Source organism: Aspergillus karnatakaensis (genome assembly GCF_047715665.1).
Source record: "Aspergillus karnatakaensis strain CBS 102800 unplaced genomic scaffold BJY04scaffold_22, whole genome shotgun sequence".
Lineage (NCBI taxonomy): Eukaryota > Fungi > Ascomycota > Eurotiomycetes > Eurotiales > Aspergillaceae > Aspergillus > Aspergillus karnatakaensis.
The window spans coordinates 395,632-413,106 of NW_027395734.1; the positions used below are offsets into that span (position 1 = coordinate 395,632).

General features: G+C 50.9%; 8 protein-coding genes across 8 annotated transcripts; 2 read left to right on the plus strand and 6 right to left on the minus strand.

Moving 5' to 3' along the window:
* Window positions 1–91: 91 nt before the first annotated feature.
* BJY04DRAFT_217944 (EXPERA domain-containing protein) lies at window positions 92–974 on the plus strand (the record flags this gene model as incomplete). Its single annotated transcript, XM_073716184.1, has 4 exons — window positions 92–293; window positions 347–510; window positions 583–817; window positions 889–974. The coding sequence occupies 4 exons, from the start codon at window positions 92–94 to the stop codon at window positions 972–974; spliced, it is 687 nt and encodes a 228-aa protein (XP_073571692.1).
* Window positions 975–1,037: 63 nt separating this feature from the next.
* On the minus strand, window positions 1,038–1,846 carry BJY04DRAFT_54651 (SRPBCC family protein). Its single transcript, XM_073720613.1, has one exon. It carries the CDS (start codon window positions 1,644–1,646, stop codon window positions 1,161–1,163), a length of 486 nt encoding a protein of 161 aa, XP_073571693.1. The 5' UTR covers window positions 1,647–1,846; the 3' UTR covers window positions 1,038–1,160.
* A 612-nt stretch (window positions 1,847–2,458) lies between these two features.
* On the minus strand, window positions 2,459–3,381 carry BJY04DRAFT_188251 (uncharacterized protein). The gene is made up of 3 exons (XM_073711189.1): window positions 3,216–3,381; window positions 2,950–3,126; window positions 2,459–2,881 (listed from the first exon to the last, which is right to left on the minus strand). The coding sequence occupies exons 1-3, from the start codon at window positions 3,334–3,336 to the stop codon at window positions 2,829–2,831; spliced, it is 351 nt and encodes a 116-aa protein (XP_073571694.1). The 5' UTR covers window positions 3,337–3,381; the 3' UTR covers window positions 2,459–2,828.
* A 743-nt stretch (window positions 3,382–4,124) lies between these two features.
* Window positions 4,125–5,442, minus strand: fleA (fucose-specific lectin FleA). The gene is made up of 4 exons (XM_073711190.1): window positions 5,224–5,442; window positions 4,984–5,171; window positions 4,681–4,927; window positions 4,125–4,613 (listed from the first exon to the last, which is right to left on the minus strand). Exons 1-4 carry the CDS (start codon window positions 5,255–5,257, stop codon window positions 4,495–4,497), a joined length of 588 nt encoding a protein of 195 aa, XP_073571695.1. The 5' UTR covers window positions 5,258–5,442; the 3' UTR covers window positions 4,125–4,494.
* A 1,756-nt stretch (window positions 5,443–7,198) lies between these two features.
* On the minus strand, window positions 7,199–8,507 carry BJY04DRAFT_217947 (uncharacterized protein; the record flags this gene model as incomplete). The annotated part of the gene is made up of 3 exons (XM_073716185.1): window positions 7,199–7,934; window positions 7,992–8,092; window positions 8,139–8,507. 3 exons carry the CDS (start codon window positions 8,505–8,507, stop codon window positions 7,199–7,201), a joined length of 1,206 nt encoding a protein of 401 aa, XP_073571696.1.
* Window positions 8,508–10,033: 1,526 nt separating this feature from the next.
* BJY04DRAFT_217948 (uncharacterized protein) lies at window positions 10,034–11,657 on the plus strand (the record flags this gene model as incomplete). Its single annotated transcript, XM_073716186.1, has 2 exons — window positions 10,034–10,225; window positions 10,275–11,657. The coding sequence occupies 2 exons, from the start codon at window positions 10,034–10,036 to the stop codon at window positions 11,655–11,657; spliced, it is 1,575 nt and encodes a 524-aa protein (XP_073571697.1).
* Window positions 11,658–12,020: 363 nt separating this feature from the next.
* On the minus strand, window positions 12,021–13,974 carry BJY04DRAFT_227654 (cytochrome P450; the record flags this gene model as incomplete). Its single annotated transcript, XM_073718677.1, has 7 exons — window positions 12,021–12,183; window positions 12,259–12,294; window positions 12,360–12,771; window positions 12,844–13,426; window positions 13,497–13,530; window positions 13,591–13,682; window positions 13,749–13,974. The coding sequence occupies 7 exons, from the start codon at window positions 13,972–13,974 to the stop codon at window positions 12,025–12,027; spliced, it is 1,542 nt and encodes a 513-aa protein (XP_073571698.1). The 3' UTR covers window positions 12,021–12,024.
* Window positions 13,975–14,981: 1,007 nt separating this feature from the next.
* On the minus strand, window positions 14,982–16,193 carry BJY04DRAFT_188265 (uncharacterized protein; the record flags this gene model as incomplete). The annotated part of the gene is made up of 5 exons (XM_073711191.1): window positions 16,106–16,193; window positions 15,997–16,026; window positions 15,767–15,927; window positions 15,397–15,712; window positions 14,982–15,317 (listed from the first exon to the last, which is right to left on the minus strand). Coding segments are annotated over exons 2-4 (256 nt in total), but the record flags the coding sequence as incomplete, so codon positions are not given.
* Between the last annotated feature and the right edge of the window lie 1,282 nt (window positions 16,194–17,475).

Here is a 17,475-nt window from a genome sequence, read left to right on the forward strand (position 1 = left end):
CCGCGGAACCCGTCCATCACCAAAGCTTCAAAAACAGTGTCAACCCTATCAACAACTTACTCTCATCAATATCTCACAATACATCGCCACCATGAACACCACCCCTCATCAATACTACCCCCTGGGTCTATCTCTCCCCCATTTCACCACCAATGAATCCTCCACTCTCACGCTGATCGCCCAATTCGGCGTGCTCTGGGCAGCCGCCGTTGGCTTTGCCTGGGTGTTGATTGGCAAGATCAGACCGACAGCAAGCACGGCGGATCGGATTGCCTTTACGTGGATGTGTCTCAGTATGTATTCCCCCTTCTAATACTAGCAGCACACACTTATCAGATAACAACAGCTGGCTGGATCCATTTCTTCTTCGAGGCGCATTTCGTCATCAATCATGAAATCCTCGCCGGGTCACAGACTCTCTTCGGACAGCTCTGGAAGGAGTACTCGCTATCTGATTCGCGTTATTTGACGTCCAACTCGTTTCTGGTTACCATGGAGGCCGTCACTGCTGTATGTCCCGAAACCGTTATTTTTAACTAATCCCCACATTCGGCGATTTAGCAAGCTAACAAAGACGTCTAGTTCGCCTGGGGCCCTCTTGCATTCATTATTGCCTACTGCATCGCGGTGCAACATCCGATCCGTCACCCCTTGCAGATGATCCTGTCCTGCGGACAGATCTACGGTGACGTACTGTATTATGCGACCAGTTTGTTTGAGTTGTACGTCCATGGCGTGGAGTTCTGCCGACCGGAGGGGTACTATTTCTGGTTTTATTATTTCTTCTTCAATGCCATTTGGATGGTTATTGGCTCTTGTGAGTTTTCCTTCCCCGTCTATTGTTGAGAGGACTTTGTGGAAGATCGTTGCTAATCGTGATCGTTGCAGATTATGTCTTCGAGAGCGTCTGTGAAATCACGAACGCCTTCAGGAGGCTGGGCGAGCTAGAGAAGAAGACGAAAAACCAGAAGTAGCCTGTGGAGTAGGCAGGCAGCTTCTAGAGGGGATGAAAAGGCAGTAATGTGGAGAGTACGACGGGACGTGAGGGATCTTAATAGACCGATGAACGATAGTTTAATATCAAGCTGAGGAATCCTTATGAGGTCTTTGGTTCATAAAGAAATCAACAGAGTGCAAGTCACAATGTCAATCCATGTGCCCTAAAGCTCCCCCCTCTCGACCAACTCCCTCATAACCCTAATCGTCCCCTCAACCGCAACCTTACTCCCCGCCTTCTCCCTCTCAAACAACCCTTTCCTCTCCTCCTCACTCAGATCCGGATGCCTCCACTCAAAAATATAAGTCATATACAACTCCCCCTCCGCCCCCTCACTGATGACATTACTAATGAGACTCCCATCGGGCTGGCGAAAGTCCACCCTCGAATCTTCAAAGGCCGTAACAGTCTCCTTAACGCGTCGCTGGCCCGCAACAAAGACAACTTCCCGCACGGTAACAGGGTTTTGGGTCTCCTCGTCAACAGATTCGGAAATCACGTCGGTGGACTGGATTGCGGCGGGGACGAAGGTCTGAGCTGAACGGATCTTGAGGAGCAGACCGGCCCAGATTTGGGATCTTGTGAGGATTGTGCTCGACCCTGGGGGGTTGATGGGGGCTGTGAAGGCGATGTTGTTTGCGGTGGGCATTTTGGCGGTTGGCCTTGAGGTGGAATGATTTGGTTCAATATCGAGGAGCTTGATCGCTGCCAGGAGGGACAATGGGGATGAATATAGCGAATTTATAGCAATTGGAGGGGTCAAGCTCGAAGGTGACTTTCAGCTGGTGAGGGGTACGTGGAGTTCAGGAATGAGCTAACAGCGACTCGATTCCTTGGTTTCCAGTCTGGAGCGCTAAAGAGATTGTTAGTTGGTTCTGGTGGAGAAATTAGACTCGTAGCAGCCAGTCGCATGGCATCTTGAACTTCCAACATATTGCCCGAGAGGAGGCTCTAAAGACGAAACAATGCACGGTGTGAAGGAAGGCCAATGTATGCTGAGCGCTTTTCAACGATCGCTCTAATATCGCCTTCCTGAGCAGCCTTCATAAATGCAGCGAGCGTACTATCTCCATGGCCCCCAAATCCTTCGCTGTCGGCTGCTAACCAGCAGGAGGAGATTTAAACACGAACAAACCAATAATGGGCCTTCAAGCGCAACGCGCTCTCGCGAAGGCGACATCTGCAATTAGCTTAGCTCGGTTTTAGTATACCTATCTGCATGGCGTCCGCTAGCTGCCCGCTCAGACATGTGCTGTAAAGAGGCTAGCTGCCTTGGGATCCCTCTTGAGATTGGCCTAGACTCGGCTCAGATGAAGGCGTTCGGTCCACTCCAGCTGTTGCAGTAGTATATTGGTGGATTTTTTCATTGACGATAGGTCGGTATTGCTGGGCACCGTATGCTTCGACCAGCCAATGTCCATGCCAAGAAGAAAGGGGGTGCTTGTTGTAGGATTCCAGCGCTCCTCTTTATTCAGAAAGAGCTTTCAAGGATTATCAAGACATGGTAGCTCTGCAAGATGAAGCGTATGCTGGACCGCGCAGATATACGAATTATGAGATCGACTGATCAGCATGCGCGATTGCACCATGTTCGTTGTAAGTAACCTCGTGAGCGAGGGGTCGTTTTATATATTGCTCTACTTGCAGGTACTAACAAATCTGCAACGACCCAATACCATTATACCCCCTTGACAACACCATGTGTGTTGTATCCAAGTCCTCCAACCTCCAAAGAGAAGAAATGCGCACTGCGGTCCATTGGCACCCCTCCCCGTGAATCTCAGAGAAAGTTGAACCGATAAGGTAGCATCACACCCTGTCTCGAGGAAAACTATACATCGCTCAAGACTTCCTCTGCTGCATCTTCCTCAGTGAGCCCGATGACTGCAGCGCACCGTAATTAACAAACGCTTACTGGGGAGGAAGTCGACGGTAGGGAAGCTGATACTCACTAGAACAGTAATCATAACCGGCGCCGTACCCACAGTAGCCCTTACAATAGTTCACGAACAGAATTTGGTTGCTATAGGTTGCGCAGTAGAAGATCGCGTTATCGGGGTTGCGGATTGCTTCAGCTGTTGCGAGGCCTGAAGCGGAGACTACCTTCGCCAGCTCAGAACGCGTCCAGCCTGTATGAGGTGATCGCATATCAGTCAGGAAATGTAGACGATTGGATGTATAAATCGTTTTGACAGCAGGGAAGTTCGGGACGCCCTACCGGTGTTGCCGTAGAGAAGATTCTTCCCGCAAGAGGCCGTGTTGTGGCTGCATGTTCCCCAGGCCCTTACGGATGGGATGACCAGCCCAATCGGAATGAGTAATACCCCTGTGGATTTCATATTGATGTGTGTGGAATTCTGGGAAGAGCAATTGCTGATAAGATGCAAAAGCGATGAGATCCTCTGATGCCGGGGGACTCGCTATTTATGGCAGAGGACGGTGCTGCAGATGAGAGAGTTTTCTCTGAGATTGAACTCGGGCTCTGTCCAGTCGAATGGGTAACACAAACCACTCAGGAGCATCTGCGATGCTTACCCCTGTCGATGGCGCAGTAAGTCCCATTCAGCATAAACCAACATGAAGCGGGCACCAGTAGCCGTCCACTTTGCTAGGAGCATACGACCAATTAAGACAGATCCCTCACGTCGAACCATCTTACGGTCTGTACGAAGTTCATATTACAGCCAGCCACAGTCCGCTTCAGCCAGCCACACCAGCCTTACTGATGCCAGTGTTTTACGCACGAACATCCCTCTCCTCTGCAGCTGGGCGAATGTGTATCACGAAGCATCCTGCAAATAAGAATACGAGCGATGTCCGCGGAGAAACTGCTTACTGTTCGTGACTACACAAGAGGGACTAGCAAGACGCCATAAGATAGCCTATCAATTTAGTTCCTGGCTATAACAACCCACCGCAAAGCAAGTACTGTCGTTCATCAACGCAATGTTGCGATTCGTGCCCTCGAAGCAACAAGCTCAAGCTCACTTTCAGTCAAGCAGGAGGCAGAGCCCTCCTACCCTCCTCCCACTTGCCACGATAAACAAACTCAGAGATCGCAGTAACCTCATGTCCGCCCTGGAAGAAGACATGAATGTTGCAGTCATGTTCACCTCCAGATCCACCACCACCACCACCACCGCCGCCGCCACTCTTACCCACCCAGCTCACAGCTCCAACCTGACTACCCGCAACGCACGGATGCTCGAAGCTACCCTTCGTCCAGCGCTCAGAGCTGCTGAACATACTGGACTGCATCTCCAGTTGCATTTCCCGAACGTGGTTGTCCCGGTCGATGTAGAAGACGCGGGTATCGTTCTCGCCACAAGAGGTAGCAGCGAGGTCAGTGCGCGGGAGAGCATGCTTGATGGACATCTTGCCGTTTTCCCACTTCTCGCCGTCACGGGAGCAGTGGTCGGTGATATTGTGGTGCTCGTCTTGGATAAACAGACTATACGCGTCAGCTTGACTGGGGTAGCGATAGCAGAGCCATGAACCTACCGGATGCAATTCTCCTTTCCTTTGCCGCGAGTCGAAGACGTACAGGCCATTCCAGTGCCGGGCAGAGCACGGCAGACCTTCGCCATCTTCGACCAGCGCTGCCCACGATTATCCACTGAAGTACTGTCAGTATCTGCATCTGAGAACCCGGGCCACGACGGCAACGGCAGATATGAACTCACTCTCACACCCATACTCCTGGATCTGGTTATCCTTAGTCTGGCAGTACAACCTCGCATGCTGCTTCTGCTGGCCCTGGCCCTGGCCAGACTCGTCAATGCAGCAGGCCGCCAACATGGAGTACGGCGCAACCTCGATATTCTCGTGGTTGAGATCACCCTCGCGCCACTGTCCTTGGCCGGACGATCCCATCTGGCGACAGACATGCCTAACCAGGTTGCGCTCGCCGATGAAGAAGACGTGGGTCATCTAGAAATGTCAATCCTGCAGTCCCTGATAGTGAGCGCCTCCGAAGAAAGATTTACCTGGTTGTTCTCACTGCAAAGCGCGACAATGGGAGTTCCGAGGATACCGTGGGCGACAACATCGCGCTCGGTGCCGCCGGACCATTTGCCGTTCTCGCAGGTGACTTCTCTGATTCCGCCGTTGATGTCCTGGCAGTAGACGTTGAGGATATTCTTGTCTTGTTGCTTGAGTGCGGCAATTGCGCAGCCTGTCGTAGAGTTAGTGTTCGTCGCTAAGGGTGTGGGAAAGCTGCAACTAACGGAAACGCATCTGCTGGGCTCCGACGTTATCCATTCTGAATTGAATGTTGCTGTTGGGATTGGTTTAAGTCTTGTTATAGCTTTGGCTGTTGATGGGACGATGCTGGAAGATGGATGTTGCCTTTTGGTGGGAGTAGAAGGGGCATTTTATAGTTTTCTCCCAAGACCCCAGAACACGATCGATTCTCTGATAGCAGTCAGATAACCCGTCGATCCCGGTGGCGCATTCTCGACGGCTCCATATCTCCTGTCAGCTGCTTGTTTGTGTAGCTGCTATGGCCTCTATATTATGCACCATGATATAAGGATACGGTCATTATAGCGTTTTCGATGCACGACGAAGGTATGAGAGGTGGCACTGTCGATTTGGCCTGTGAGTTAGGGCTCGACTATTGGTAACCGCAAAAAGCTCACTTATGCATCTTGCATCGTCATCGGGCCCCGAGGTTACGTGCTCTCTTGAGATAGGCTGCTGTGGCGCAGACATCTAGCAGGTGATAGTATATGACAGCGCGGCAGGAGAAGGATGTTCCGCAGCACAGGGATGAAGCTTGTATACAGAGGAGCAGCTTCGAAGTCTTCATGGGATATGCAGATAGAAGGCCCAGCTGGTCCTATCGACTGAGGTCACCTTCTGCTAGTCAGTCTACGATTTACTCATCTGCCAATCAGAGACTGATGACAACTCGCTCAATTCCGTGTACTACGTGGCCCTAGACCCGCCTTGGGGTCGAAATCGAAGCTTTCGGACAGTGCCCGGGTCTACAAGCACATGGCTATGGGCCCTCTGATTTCACAGGCTCTATGACACGCGAGCTGTCAGCTAAGTCAAGCCGCAGCTACCCGCATTGTGAAACCAACCGAGCGTGTCCAACGGTGCACAGAAGAGCGGAGCTACCCCAAGCTTTCCCCGCAAGCTCCGCCGACCCGAGCCCGGCCTTAGCCGAGTCAGCTCATGCTGTAGTTGATATCTTACTGCCATCAGCTTGATTGGCTGTATCAGCTGTGCTGGCATTACAGGTGAGACGAGGCCTTGGCCAGAACCTCAATCAACGCACAGATCGAGGGCTCCAGATCGTACTTCTGACGTGGCTGGGGCCTCGCGCCTGATTCACAAAACGGCTACCCACAAGACACCTGATCCATGATCATCGAATGTTGTGGGCTTGCCGTTAGCTTTGCCGTTTTCGCCATGTAACCAAACGCCAATAGACAGTGTCGTGTTTAGTCCTCATAGCTCTAGCCCTGATTACCAAAGGTACTGGCCGTTGAAACCATAACTATCAATTACCTCTAGCTAGGCTCTCCAGTCATGATCTAAATCGCGGGGCCTACACTCAATGCATATCTGCAGAATTCCGGGGCAACGCATCTTGAGGAGTGAGATATGCAGCTAGCGTCACAGACATGCACCCCGCACTTGTCTACTGCGATCGGACATGTCGGCGATAGAGGCGAAACAGTCACATCTATATCGGTCTTCTGCGAAGCGTCATGACAGGAACTTTGTACGACACCAAGCTTGAGGTTGCACGCATTGATGATCGGACGCGCTGCCCTCCCCAACATTGATCTGTCCGGTCCCTCCACTGGCGTACACATCCACTTGATCTGATGCTTGGCTGTATACAATCTCGTCAAAAGTCAGACATAATATGCTTTGGGCGACACTTCAAAATGAACACATTGTGGATTAAACACGCTTCTACCATCGGGGCTCGGTGTGGAACCCATACACAGCGGGCTTCGGACAATAATCACGGTAATCTCTCAAATGCTAAGGAGAGGGTGGCAATCCCAGCTATGACCAAGAACCAGCTGAGAATATGCAGGCGAACCTGTAGTTGCTCTCTCAACTTTAATTTACCGGTATGCTTCGCCCAATCGCCGTGAAGTCATACCATACGTACCCTAGCCACTAGGTGAAGTATACAAACAAGTAGCTACAGGACTGTGTTCGCTCCCACTCTGAAGCTCAAGCCGCCCAGAATTGCTTCAAGACTGGAGCATCCGTCCCAGGAAGCTGAGGATACCGCCACAGATACTCAAACGTTGCAGTTGCAGACAGCATATCCGCAGCCCGATTGATGGCCTCGAGATCCGACGAGTCGAACTGCATAGCGTGCTTGAAGTCTCGATACTTGTGCTTGAGTGGCGTCCTAACTTCCACTGCCCTCATCCTAGCCTCCGCCCTTTCCAAAGGCCTCCCATCATCCTGTGCGCCTTCCCACCGACGATACTGCGCAAGCTCAGTCTCCCTTGGCTCACCATCCCACTCAACAGGCATAGAGCTGAACTGGTAAACCCAATCAATCAGATCACTCTCCGCAGGCAGATATCTCCCAATCTCAGCGTTGAAGATCTTCACATTCAGCCCTACAAACCGACAGGCTGGATTAACCGTGTCCCACCCCGGAACATCATCCATATCCATCTCAAACGCCTCCCACAGCAGATTAGACCCTGCAATGATATGGTGCACCTCGATCGGGAAATACCGTCGGTCAATGAACAAAACCACATCGAATGTGTCCAGCTGTTGCTGCAAGGCTCGACAAGCCGCTACAACTGGAATACGCAGAGTATGCCAAGTCTCCTCAATCAGGTAGTCGTCCGAGAGAGTCACAAAGAGACTCCGTAGCCGTGGAAGCCCAGCAATCGCTTCCCACGCACGGGTATATTCCAATCGCAGGTTGGCGGGTGTATCCGCTCTAGGCGGCTGCATGCACTCAATCATCCGAAGGGATTTGAGATAAATCAGGTGTCACATTGGGACGATGCGGTAGAAAGTCCAGAAATACGAGCGGGCGCCGCTTTCATTGAAGCTAAAGGTGTGTCGGGAATACACAAGGTCAATGGTTTCGGAATACTAAGGCAATTAGCTATCCTTATCGCTTCTCTCTGAATGAGATCACATACGAATCTTCGACATGCCAGGGGCAGTCCGAGTAGTTCACCGCGCGGAAAGCGGAAATGCGAGCATGCGCCGTGCTCGTACCAGTAGCGTGGATCCCAGCGGTCGACGCACTTGTGTTAAATATTATCAGTCGGGTCTGCCGCCCTCGCTGGATGCTTTCGAAGGATTGTGCAAACCAAATATGGCGTAGTTTGGGCTTTCCTGGATTCTGTGGGTCATCCTGCGGTACCAGGTGGATAATATTAGGGGTAAACACCGCGTCGTAGATCAGCGCGCGTATTTCGTACGGGAGGTGGAAGAAGCGCGACTGGACTTGGCTATGGATGGGAAGGTCTCCCTTCTGGATCTTAAGTAAAGTTGGTGTCATTATCGCCTATGCTTTTGGGTAGATGATTGATGAGGACATGTCGCCGGCGTTGCAAGAAGACGTGGCAGCAAAGCCAAGCACCTGCAGGGGGCTCGTGAAAGAACATGCCAAGATTTCCAATGGGGCTAGAGGCGCGATTTGCTGGAGATGGGCTTTGGGCTTGTGGGGCTTTTGAGTATGCGACTGCTTCGACTTCATTTATAGATACTGCGTATTCTGTATGGCTGGTCTTTAGGCTTATGCTTCTGCACTTTGATCCCATTAATAGAATATACTTACTCGGGGCAGCAATAGTTCAGGTGGTACAGCTGGTATCTTGCTAAGGCCGTAGATATATATATGAGGCGTCAGGTACCAGTGAGGCCAGCATGGATTTGTAACCCAGCAACTATCGGGGACGGTCATGGTGAGGTCTAGGTGAGCCGGATAGGTACCTTAAATACAGACAACTCAAAGAAGGGGACTAGGTGGACTTTTCACATGCTAGCTACACACCAGAAGAGGCGCTCGTGGGTTGGACTAATTACAATGAAGAACAGATGAGAGGACATAACCTGAGATATAGCGACATTCTATGCCCAGTCAACAATGATATGGAATGTAATTGATCGCACGTCGAGATGTGTGAGGTTCAAGGGCGATATCGCCGGTTGTATTGGATATAGGTCTTCTCTGAAGGGCATGGATATAGTGGTCTAGTATATAACCGAAGGCAATTGTCAACCCTGATTATATCTTGAATCCTCGCAGACGCCTATTTGCAGCGAAGCATCCGACGACCGGCTATCTACAAGTCTAAAGTGGGAGGGGTCTACGGAGTAGAGTAGGCGTTTCGCGCAGGCCCTCGTATTCTTTTCCTACCGGATTGTTTGGAGTGATTGCGTGCGACGTGCATAGGAATCTACGAGATTCCAAGATGCAGGAGACTCACCGGTATTCCGTAGGAATCCTCTTCTTCATGCCCATGGCGCCTAAGTCCGTGCCTCGCGTCAGTGTTCCCCATAAACTTCGACATCATCACTGCTGGAGTGATCAAAGGGTGTATTTGGTACGGTAGGTGGAAGAAGTGTCTCGCGTCTTGGCCTTTAACGAAAAATATACATTCATGTCATCACCGCTGTTGTTAAAGTATCAGCGCAGGAAAAAGAATAGAGTGTTTATGATGGGCTATCTAAAGAATAATTTGACAAGGATATAAGTCAAAACAGCCAAATCGAAGTCCACTGATCTGACTTCTTGCCAGAAGATGAGATATCCGACCCCAATCAACAACCCTAACGGCTAGTACACTTACGGTTGAAGGTATCCAATCCACCTATCTAGATAACCTCGAAACCAGAAATTATTGGTCTCACGCCTCAGGCTGTAAATATGACCGTTCTAGTCATTCTAACGAGGGACAATTCAGAGTAGAAGGTAGGAAGCGTTCACATGAACGTTAGGTAACCGCCAAGAATAGGACTAATTTGCAGTAATCTAATAAACACGCGAGCGCGCTGTCACCGCGCCGGTCGTCATAACGCGCCATGAGCTCCTTCAACTCACTGCCTGTCGAGATCATTGCCCAGATCTTGAGAATGACCAACAGCTTCGCTCAGCTCCGAGCCACCATGCTCGTCTGCAAGCGGCTGTATTCAGTTTCCCTTCGACACCAGAGAAGCATCGCGTGGCATGTCGGCCAGGCCGATATTATCGGATTTAGCGATGCTCTAATAGCGGTACTTTGTCTTCTTCTTTGTCATTCTAGATCAGGTCTGATCTCGTTAGGTTCGCGCGACGGAGATTACCCGACGAGCGCTGGAACAGGGCAGGTTGCCTCCAGATCCGTTTCCAGTGTCAACCCTCAGCGGAAACGCTCGCAAGCCATCTCTCGATGAACTGCAAAAGGTCCGCAAACTCGAGGCGCTGGCTAGTTGGCATGAAGATTCCATTCGAATCCACACGGAGGACAACATGCCTGATAAATCCGAATGTATGCGACACGAATGGGCGCGGCGAAAGTGGGAGGTCTGGCGTGAGAATCATCGCCGTGCGCTATATCGGTATTTGGCCGCCGGTGCCATCCTGTACCGCGAGTATCATTACCCTCTGCTTGCCGCTGACAGGCCCCGGGACTTTCTCTCCACTTTCAGTCGCATAATGGATTTACAGAATGAACCCTACAATGACAGCGAGGACAGTGAGGACAGCGATGACAACAATGACGCCGACGACGCCGATCTGTCTGCGTATGACTGGTCCCCAACACCTTTGCAACGGTTCTCAACGCCAGTGCATGACTGGTTCTCAGCAGATGATCGAGCGTTATTGTCCAAGTTGCCCCAGTTTAACGCATACGACGCCCGGCACGCCCATGTCTTTGAACCTCTCGGACAACTGTTCCTAGAAGAGAGCGGCAGAATGCCAAAATTTGAGTGCTCCAAGCATATGGACATTCCAAACCATAAGACTAGTTGTGCCTCACTCTATCGATTCTTCGCAAACCAAGACTGCTCTGATCCAGAGCTGCGGCCACCAGCTGAGGATTGTAGAAACCAACTCTCCCTGCCCCCCGCCCATGCAGAAAACCTGTTCCATCAAATACTGCATTTTCTATGGATGATTGCAGTGGATCCGCTGGGAGATGTACTACTTCACAACGGCCTACCGCGCCCTCCAAGGGAAGTCCGAGAGAGCGACGCATTCTATGTGGTTCCTTTTGGCCAGTTCAATCTGTACCGCATCGTGCCCTGCCACGCACGAGGACACGAATTCATGTACGCAACTTCCGGCGTCACTAGCCACGCAGCCACAGCGGACAAGGATACCAGTAACTCTAATCTTGAACAATTCAATATGGCCCCGCTGCTCGATAGAGCGTGGGAGTCGGTTGGAATTCCTAATGCCTACTGCGGCAACTATCACCCGCCATACTGCAAATATCACGCTGCTGAATACCTCCTCCGGAAATACTTTGGGCTGCGCTTCGCGGACACCGCCATGGCTTTTTGGGATCCCCTGTGGCCCCCGTGGGATGACTTTGTCAGGTATGGTGGCGTGTTTACCAGCCGTGAACCTTACAATCGTTTCCATCTTGGGCGCGACCTGTTTCAATTGGCTGATGACCCGGTGCCTCCTTTGGTCTTTATGGACTACAACCACTGGGAATAACAGGCACCTTGCCCCGGTTACTGAGGGGTAGCTTGTGCATATTTATACCGAAGGGTTATAATTTGGAGTTATTGTATCTGCAGTCAGTCCCACATCATCTAGAAGTTATCAACCTACGTGGCACTATGAATTTCGTATTATTTTAATGATAAGTGTGGCATAAATAATCCCTATCAAAATCGTTGTTCAAAGATAGTCAGTCAACTACCAGGATATATAATTGGAAATAAATATAGAAACGTGTCAGTGACAAGACAACTAACATCGCAAATTCGCCCCAGCCAGCCAAGTGAGGCCCAAGCCGTGCAAAGCCACCCAATACGCCCCCAGGACAGTTGGCCCTGTACAACGGGAGACGGAGAGCCAACTATACACCGAGTCTCCGCTTCTCGATATGAATCAGAGTCTCCCGAGGTAAATGAAGCCAATAATTCCTGGACTCCCGTTTGGCTTGGGGATTGACCAAACTGATACGGTACGACCGCAGGATCTCAGCGACAAGTTTATGAATCTCGCACAGCGCAATCTGGGAGAGTCAGCGGCCATCAATGGTAGCAAACACGGCCGAGGGAGCTTTGGGGGACTGCAATATAGCACTAACATTCTTTCCAACGCACGTTCGAGACCCTGCACCAAACTACACCATCGAGTCAGCCGGGTACTCACAGCCACAACGAAAGCCCATGCAGCACATGAACTTACCTGAAACATATACCTCTCCATATTCACCGCGTCATCCCGAAACCACCGATCAGGGTTATACTCATCTGCGTCATCACCAAATACGCTCTGATCAAAGTGCACAATCGCGGCATTTACACCCACACGGAGACCACCAGGAAGCCAGTGGCCCGCGACCAGGCATCCGCCTTTCGGAACCACCCTAGGTAGCGTAAAGCCCACGCTCGGGTGCATCCGCATGCCTTCCTTACAGCACGCGACGAGATACGGGAGCTTTATCGCTTCGGAATACTTGATTCGAGGGCGACTGAGCTTTGCGGCCGCTGTGGCACTGTCAATTTCTGTGTAAAGTCTCCGCAGCGCGTCTGGTGTCTTCATCAGGTAGTAAAGGATGGAGGAAATCGCGGTAGCTGTTGTGTCGCCACCGGCGGCTCTACATAACCACATCAGCAGAGTGCAGTAGACTAGTTAGTTCTTAGCAGGGCGCAGAGAAAGGTTGACATACAGTCCAACCCAAACTTCAGCCTGTGCATCGGCCGCGCTAAATCCATGCATATCCTCCTCATCCCGGCAGATCCGTAGAAGCTTGGTTAATATATCCGGGTTGAAACCATCATCCTTGGTTAGGTCTATAGACTCCATCCTCTCGATCACGCAACGAGCCGACACCTCCTCAAATCTCGCCGCGGCACGCGAAGCCCTCTTCAGAAACCCCACCAGCCGCCCAGAAGCAAAGAAAAGGGGCCTCAGATACGCCGGTATGACGCAAGCAGCAGCCTGCACCGGCAGCAGGGCGTCAATGGAAGCGATATAGCCATCAACATCGCGCCGCTGCTCCATGAAGCCAAACTTCGAGCCTAGAAACAGGTGGCCGATGACATCGGATGCGTACCATTGCGACCAGCCGGTGAGGTTCACCGGTGTATCTTGCTCGGCGAACTCGTCCATTCTGGCCATGAAGAGATCGGTGCATGTATCGATTGCGGTTTCGGAGGCGAGGATGCTGCTCATGGTGTATATGTTGTTTAGGATCTTGCGCTTTGTTGCGTGGGCGGTTTCGTTGAGTTCGGTGAAGAGGTCCGGGGAGGCTTGGGCTTGTGTAGGGAGTGTGAGTGATTAGTTTGTATGGTGGACGAGTGGTTGGGGGACGGCTCTTACCGAATGTCGGTCTGATTGGGAGGTAGAAGTCGGTCTAAATTAAAAGCATATTGGATTAGCGTGTTACATTGGACACATAGGATAGGATGGATACCTTGGTAAAGCCTGAGTTCACTGAGTATATCTTTCTGATGGCTGAAGCGTCCGAGATGGCGAGCTCGTTGGGAGCTATGCGTACTATACTGCCTATCGAGCCGTTATTATGCTGACTGGAATATTGACGAAGATATAGCCTTGAGGAAGTGTACTTACCATATCTCTTGTGAAGGGCTGCCTGCGTCACATGTGTCTGGCCCTTGAGGATGTCTATCACTATCCAGGCCCGGGAAACTGACGCTAAGAAAGGACCAGGAAACTTTGCGTAGGGGTGGAGGAAACGAGCGTAGATGGTCCAAAGAAGCCAGTATACAGCTAGCAGACCAGGTACGAGCAGACCCCAACCCCAGAGGGAGACGCCAAGATGTGTAAATGCCAACATCTAGATGGCTAACGTCAGTGCTGAATAAAGAGTCTCTGAGGGCGATGATGGAGGAAAGGGCAGCAGTGGAGCTCTTCCAAGCTTATATCTAGTCAGCCGCCGGGCGGGGGGTTGCTCGTATCAGTGTAACGCTTGTGTGACGAGGAATAGAAGATAGTGGCAGACACCACTTTCAGTACGAGGTAAGCCATGACTATTCCGTTCCGCGGTGCGGTATTAGCAAGGATACTATGAGAGTTCGCAACCTTGGAAGCTGCTGACCCCCGCTCCGCTCGGGATACATACTGTCGGTGTCTGCTCTACGCCGGCAAAATGTCATTTATTCTTACAATAAAGTTAGGAGCAAAGTAAATACAGGCCTACAGGAAGGCGGGGCAGGAGTCTTCGAAAGCAGAGATCTCGATTGGGATTTAGGTTGATCGGGCTTACTTTGACAATATAACTGCTTTGGGGACATTTATGGATATTAATAATCCAGTCGCATCAGCTGAAAGGCTTACTCGAATACCGCGGCGCATTAGGCAATTTGAATGAAGTGAGAGGCAGCTCGTTGTTATAGTACTTCGATCACAGGTCCAAATTCGCCTTGCACCTGTCACCCCCGTGGGAGCTCGAGGTGGGTACGATAACTAATTTAGAATTAGCAAAACTGTCATGGTCGATTTGCCATGTTATGTATATACAGGTCACATAATAGACCAATCTTCCGGCAACCCAAACCATATATATTTTCCTGGTAATTGACAGCTATCTTCCAAAACAAAACATCAGGGTTCGCCGAAAGCATCATTCACAATCCTAACAACCTCCTGTACGTCGCGGTCGAGGACATTTTTCAAGGAAAGACGGTTGCTACCATTAGCAAACTCGCGAAAGGCACGTGGAAGGAATTCTGCGGCTCTCAACCGAACGCTGTCTGGACCTTGGGTGTTGTGTAATCTCCAGACACAGATCAGCAGAGAACCAAGCCCGCATGCTATTAAGCTCGCTATAGTTGATCTCTGAACCAGAATGGAAGCGTGGGGTGGCAATTGATCGGCTTTGTCCCAGAGAGTCGCGTCAGCGGGAGGGTCTTCGAGCAAATAATCCGACGTAGTGAAAACCGGTTCCGTAAAGCTCTCTAAGTAGCCAATGGTCATTGCCAGACCACCGCGAAGCCACTGGCTAGACTCTCCATAGGGACTTTCGCCAGCTAGGGCGGGATAAAATATTGCGATGCCTTGGCTCTGCGAGATGTGGCGAAGGCAATCAAGCAGTCTAGGGTCATATGCGACTTTTGGATCTGATATTCGAAAGCCAAAGGCGAGAATCTCGGCGCCGTGGCCCATAGCCCAGTTCGCTGCCTGCATGACTGATCGGTTAGTGGCAAATGTCTTGCCATCTGCATATAGCCGTGTGTGGTATCTATTGGGTTTGACTCACGTAGAGCAGAGACTGAACCAGTGGATCTCCCTTGGACTGCAAAGATATCTTCACCACATAAAGCTCTACTGAAGGACATAACTGTTGGATAGCCGTGGCCTGTGCTGTTCCATAACCCATTGTTGAAAAGAAAAAGGGTGGACCATCTCCTACGGTCACACCGTCAGCGATAATGTTGTGAAGTTCCAAGTTAGTGGCATTGACACCATCGCAAATCAGGGCTACTTTAACCGAAGGGGGCTGCTGAGGACTATAGGTGCAGGTGCTTTGGAGCTGTTGCCAAAAGCGGGCCGCTGCAGTGGGCCAGCCCTCGGCTCTGGGGAATATTAGTCCCAACTTATTGAAAAGAAACATTATAAGGGGTATTCACCGCTGAGATTGTGTTTTGACCTCGTCGTGATCCACATCCTCCGAGTTCTTGCGCAAGGACATGGTATTCTGTTGCACAACCGATATAGCCCTTCCGGCGTTAGAGAGCGCCTCAGCGATTTGCGAACAGGCCTCGCTTCCTGAAACGCCAGGATTGATCCTCTAGTTATGCATTAGGCAAGGTCAGACAATAAAAACGAATGCGGCGTTGGTGGATGTGCTTTGACTCACTTCATCAGTACAGATTATTATCTCGCGGAGCTGGGAGCGCCAATTTGCCGAGTGAGCATCAGATCCCCAACGTTTCTTGGACCTGGATAGAAATTAGGAAAAAGCGTACCTCGGGAAATAGGACGTTGTCGGCAAATCCATTCTTGTTGCACCAGTCCTCCAGGATGGCTTTATCGCCAGAGTGATACAGAGTCACGACCTGGAGAATACTGCTGCAGGCAGCAATCACACTGCTGGGGATGTCAACCCGCCTCCAATTCCAGTGCTCCACCTCAAAGCCCTCGACGGCATCCTGAATTGTCTCGTTACTGTGACGATGGTTGCCCCAGTCATCGACGGTTATCTGCAAAATTGTGCGGACGTCGCGTTGCTGGAGCCAGGAAAGCACTCGAAAAGCGTCTCTTGCATTGTACCAAACTCGTTTGATATGTCTGAGGTAATGCTCCGGCATCCATGATAAGTCATTGGCATCCTTCCAATAGATGGGCCACTTACATGTCCCCACTATCCTCCATTTGTTTAGCTTCTGTGACGTCCTCTTGCTTCAGCATTACGTGTTTCAACATGGATTCGAACTTCAGATGCTTCTCCATGCGGTCTAGAATTGTAACATCGGTAACGGGCATTTCAAGAACAACCTGTCTCTCTGTGTGGATGTTAGGACCGTTCAATGAAGCGGACGGTGAACGTATTACCTTGGCCGACTTGGTACAACGCCCGACTTACGTCGATTATGGCAAAGTGCCTTATAAAATGAGCTTGGATACAAGAGAGAATAGGATCAGAAACAGTCGGCTGCCTGTCTGAATTGTCAAGGCCACTCTGTTGGTCCTGAAGCCATGTGAAGCGAAGCATGTATGGCGTAAGACCATGCTTGTCACGGGAGAATACAGAATCCGTATCATGAGCAAGGAGCTCACGTACGATTTGAGCCGGGGAGAAGGAGTGGAGTATTGGTAGCAGGTCTGGCTTGGTTTTACGACCCCATGTGGTTAAGGACGGAAGTGGGTCACGTCTGCCCCGGGTAATAGCAGCGAGGTGCAATGGTGTGTAGCCTTTCTTGTCCCGGGTTGAGAAGCTTGCATGTGGTGAGGCAGATCTTCTGATGATATGCTCGGTGAATGGGGACTGAAGTTTGATAGCGAGGTGGAGAATGGTTGGAACCTCCTGATTATCGCAGGCCACTGGATGAAGGACCTTGTGCTTTAGTTCGTCTGGATCGCAGAGATTTAGAAACGTCTGAACGAAAAAGTCATTCTTGCTTTGAAGCCCACGCCGAAACTCCACCAAGCTTCCTCACCAGGTTGCCTTCTGAACAGAACATCGACTAGAAGGCTGACTTGGTCATATTGCACTGTGTGCGGGTCCGTTTTAGCCAGCTCACAAAGCCCTCTATGCTTTGAGGCTGGATCAAGAGCTGGAATCCACCTTACTCGGAAGTCGTTCACCTGCGCCGGGTCCGACAATTCGAGGCACTTC

What these genes read in the sequence shown, in the direction of transcription:
- BJY04DRAFT_54651 (XM_073720613.1), bottom strand. Translation starts at nt 1,646, where the DNA reads ATGCCCACCGCAAACAACATCGCCTTCACAGCCCCCATCAACCCCCCA.
- BJY04DRAFT_188251 (XM_073711189.1), bottom strand. Translation starts at nt 3,336, where the DNA reads ATGAAATCCACAGGGGTATTACTCATTCCGATTGGGCTGGTCATCCCA. An exon ending in TCTTCTCTACGGCAACACCG is followed by an intron (nt 3,127 to 3,215) that starts GTAGGGCGTCCC and finishes CACCTCATACAG; the next exon opens with GCTGGACGCGTTCTGAGCTG. An exon ending in CGGTTATGATTACTGTTCTA is followed by an intron (nt 2,882 to 2,949) that starts GTGAGTATCAGC and finishes GGTGCGCTGCAG; the next exon opens with TCATCGGGCTCACTGAGGAA.
- fleA (XM_073711190.1), bottom strand. Translation starts at nt 5,257, where the DNA reads ATGGATAACGTCGGAGCCCAGCAGATGCGTTTCC. An exon ending in AGCCCAGCAGATGCGTTTCC is followed by an intron (nt 5,172 to 5,223) that starts GTTAGTTGCAGC and finishes ACTCTACGACAG; the next exon opens with GCTGCGCAATTGCCGCACTC. An exon ending in TTTGCAGTGAGAACAACCAG is followed by an intron (nt 4,928 to 4,983) that starts GTAAATCTTTCT and finishes TGACATTTCTAG; the next exon opens with ATGACCCACGTCTTCTTCAT.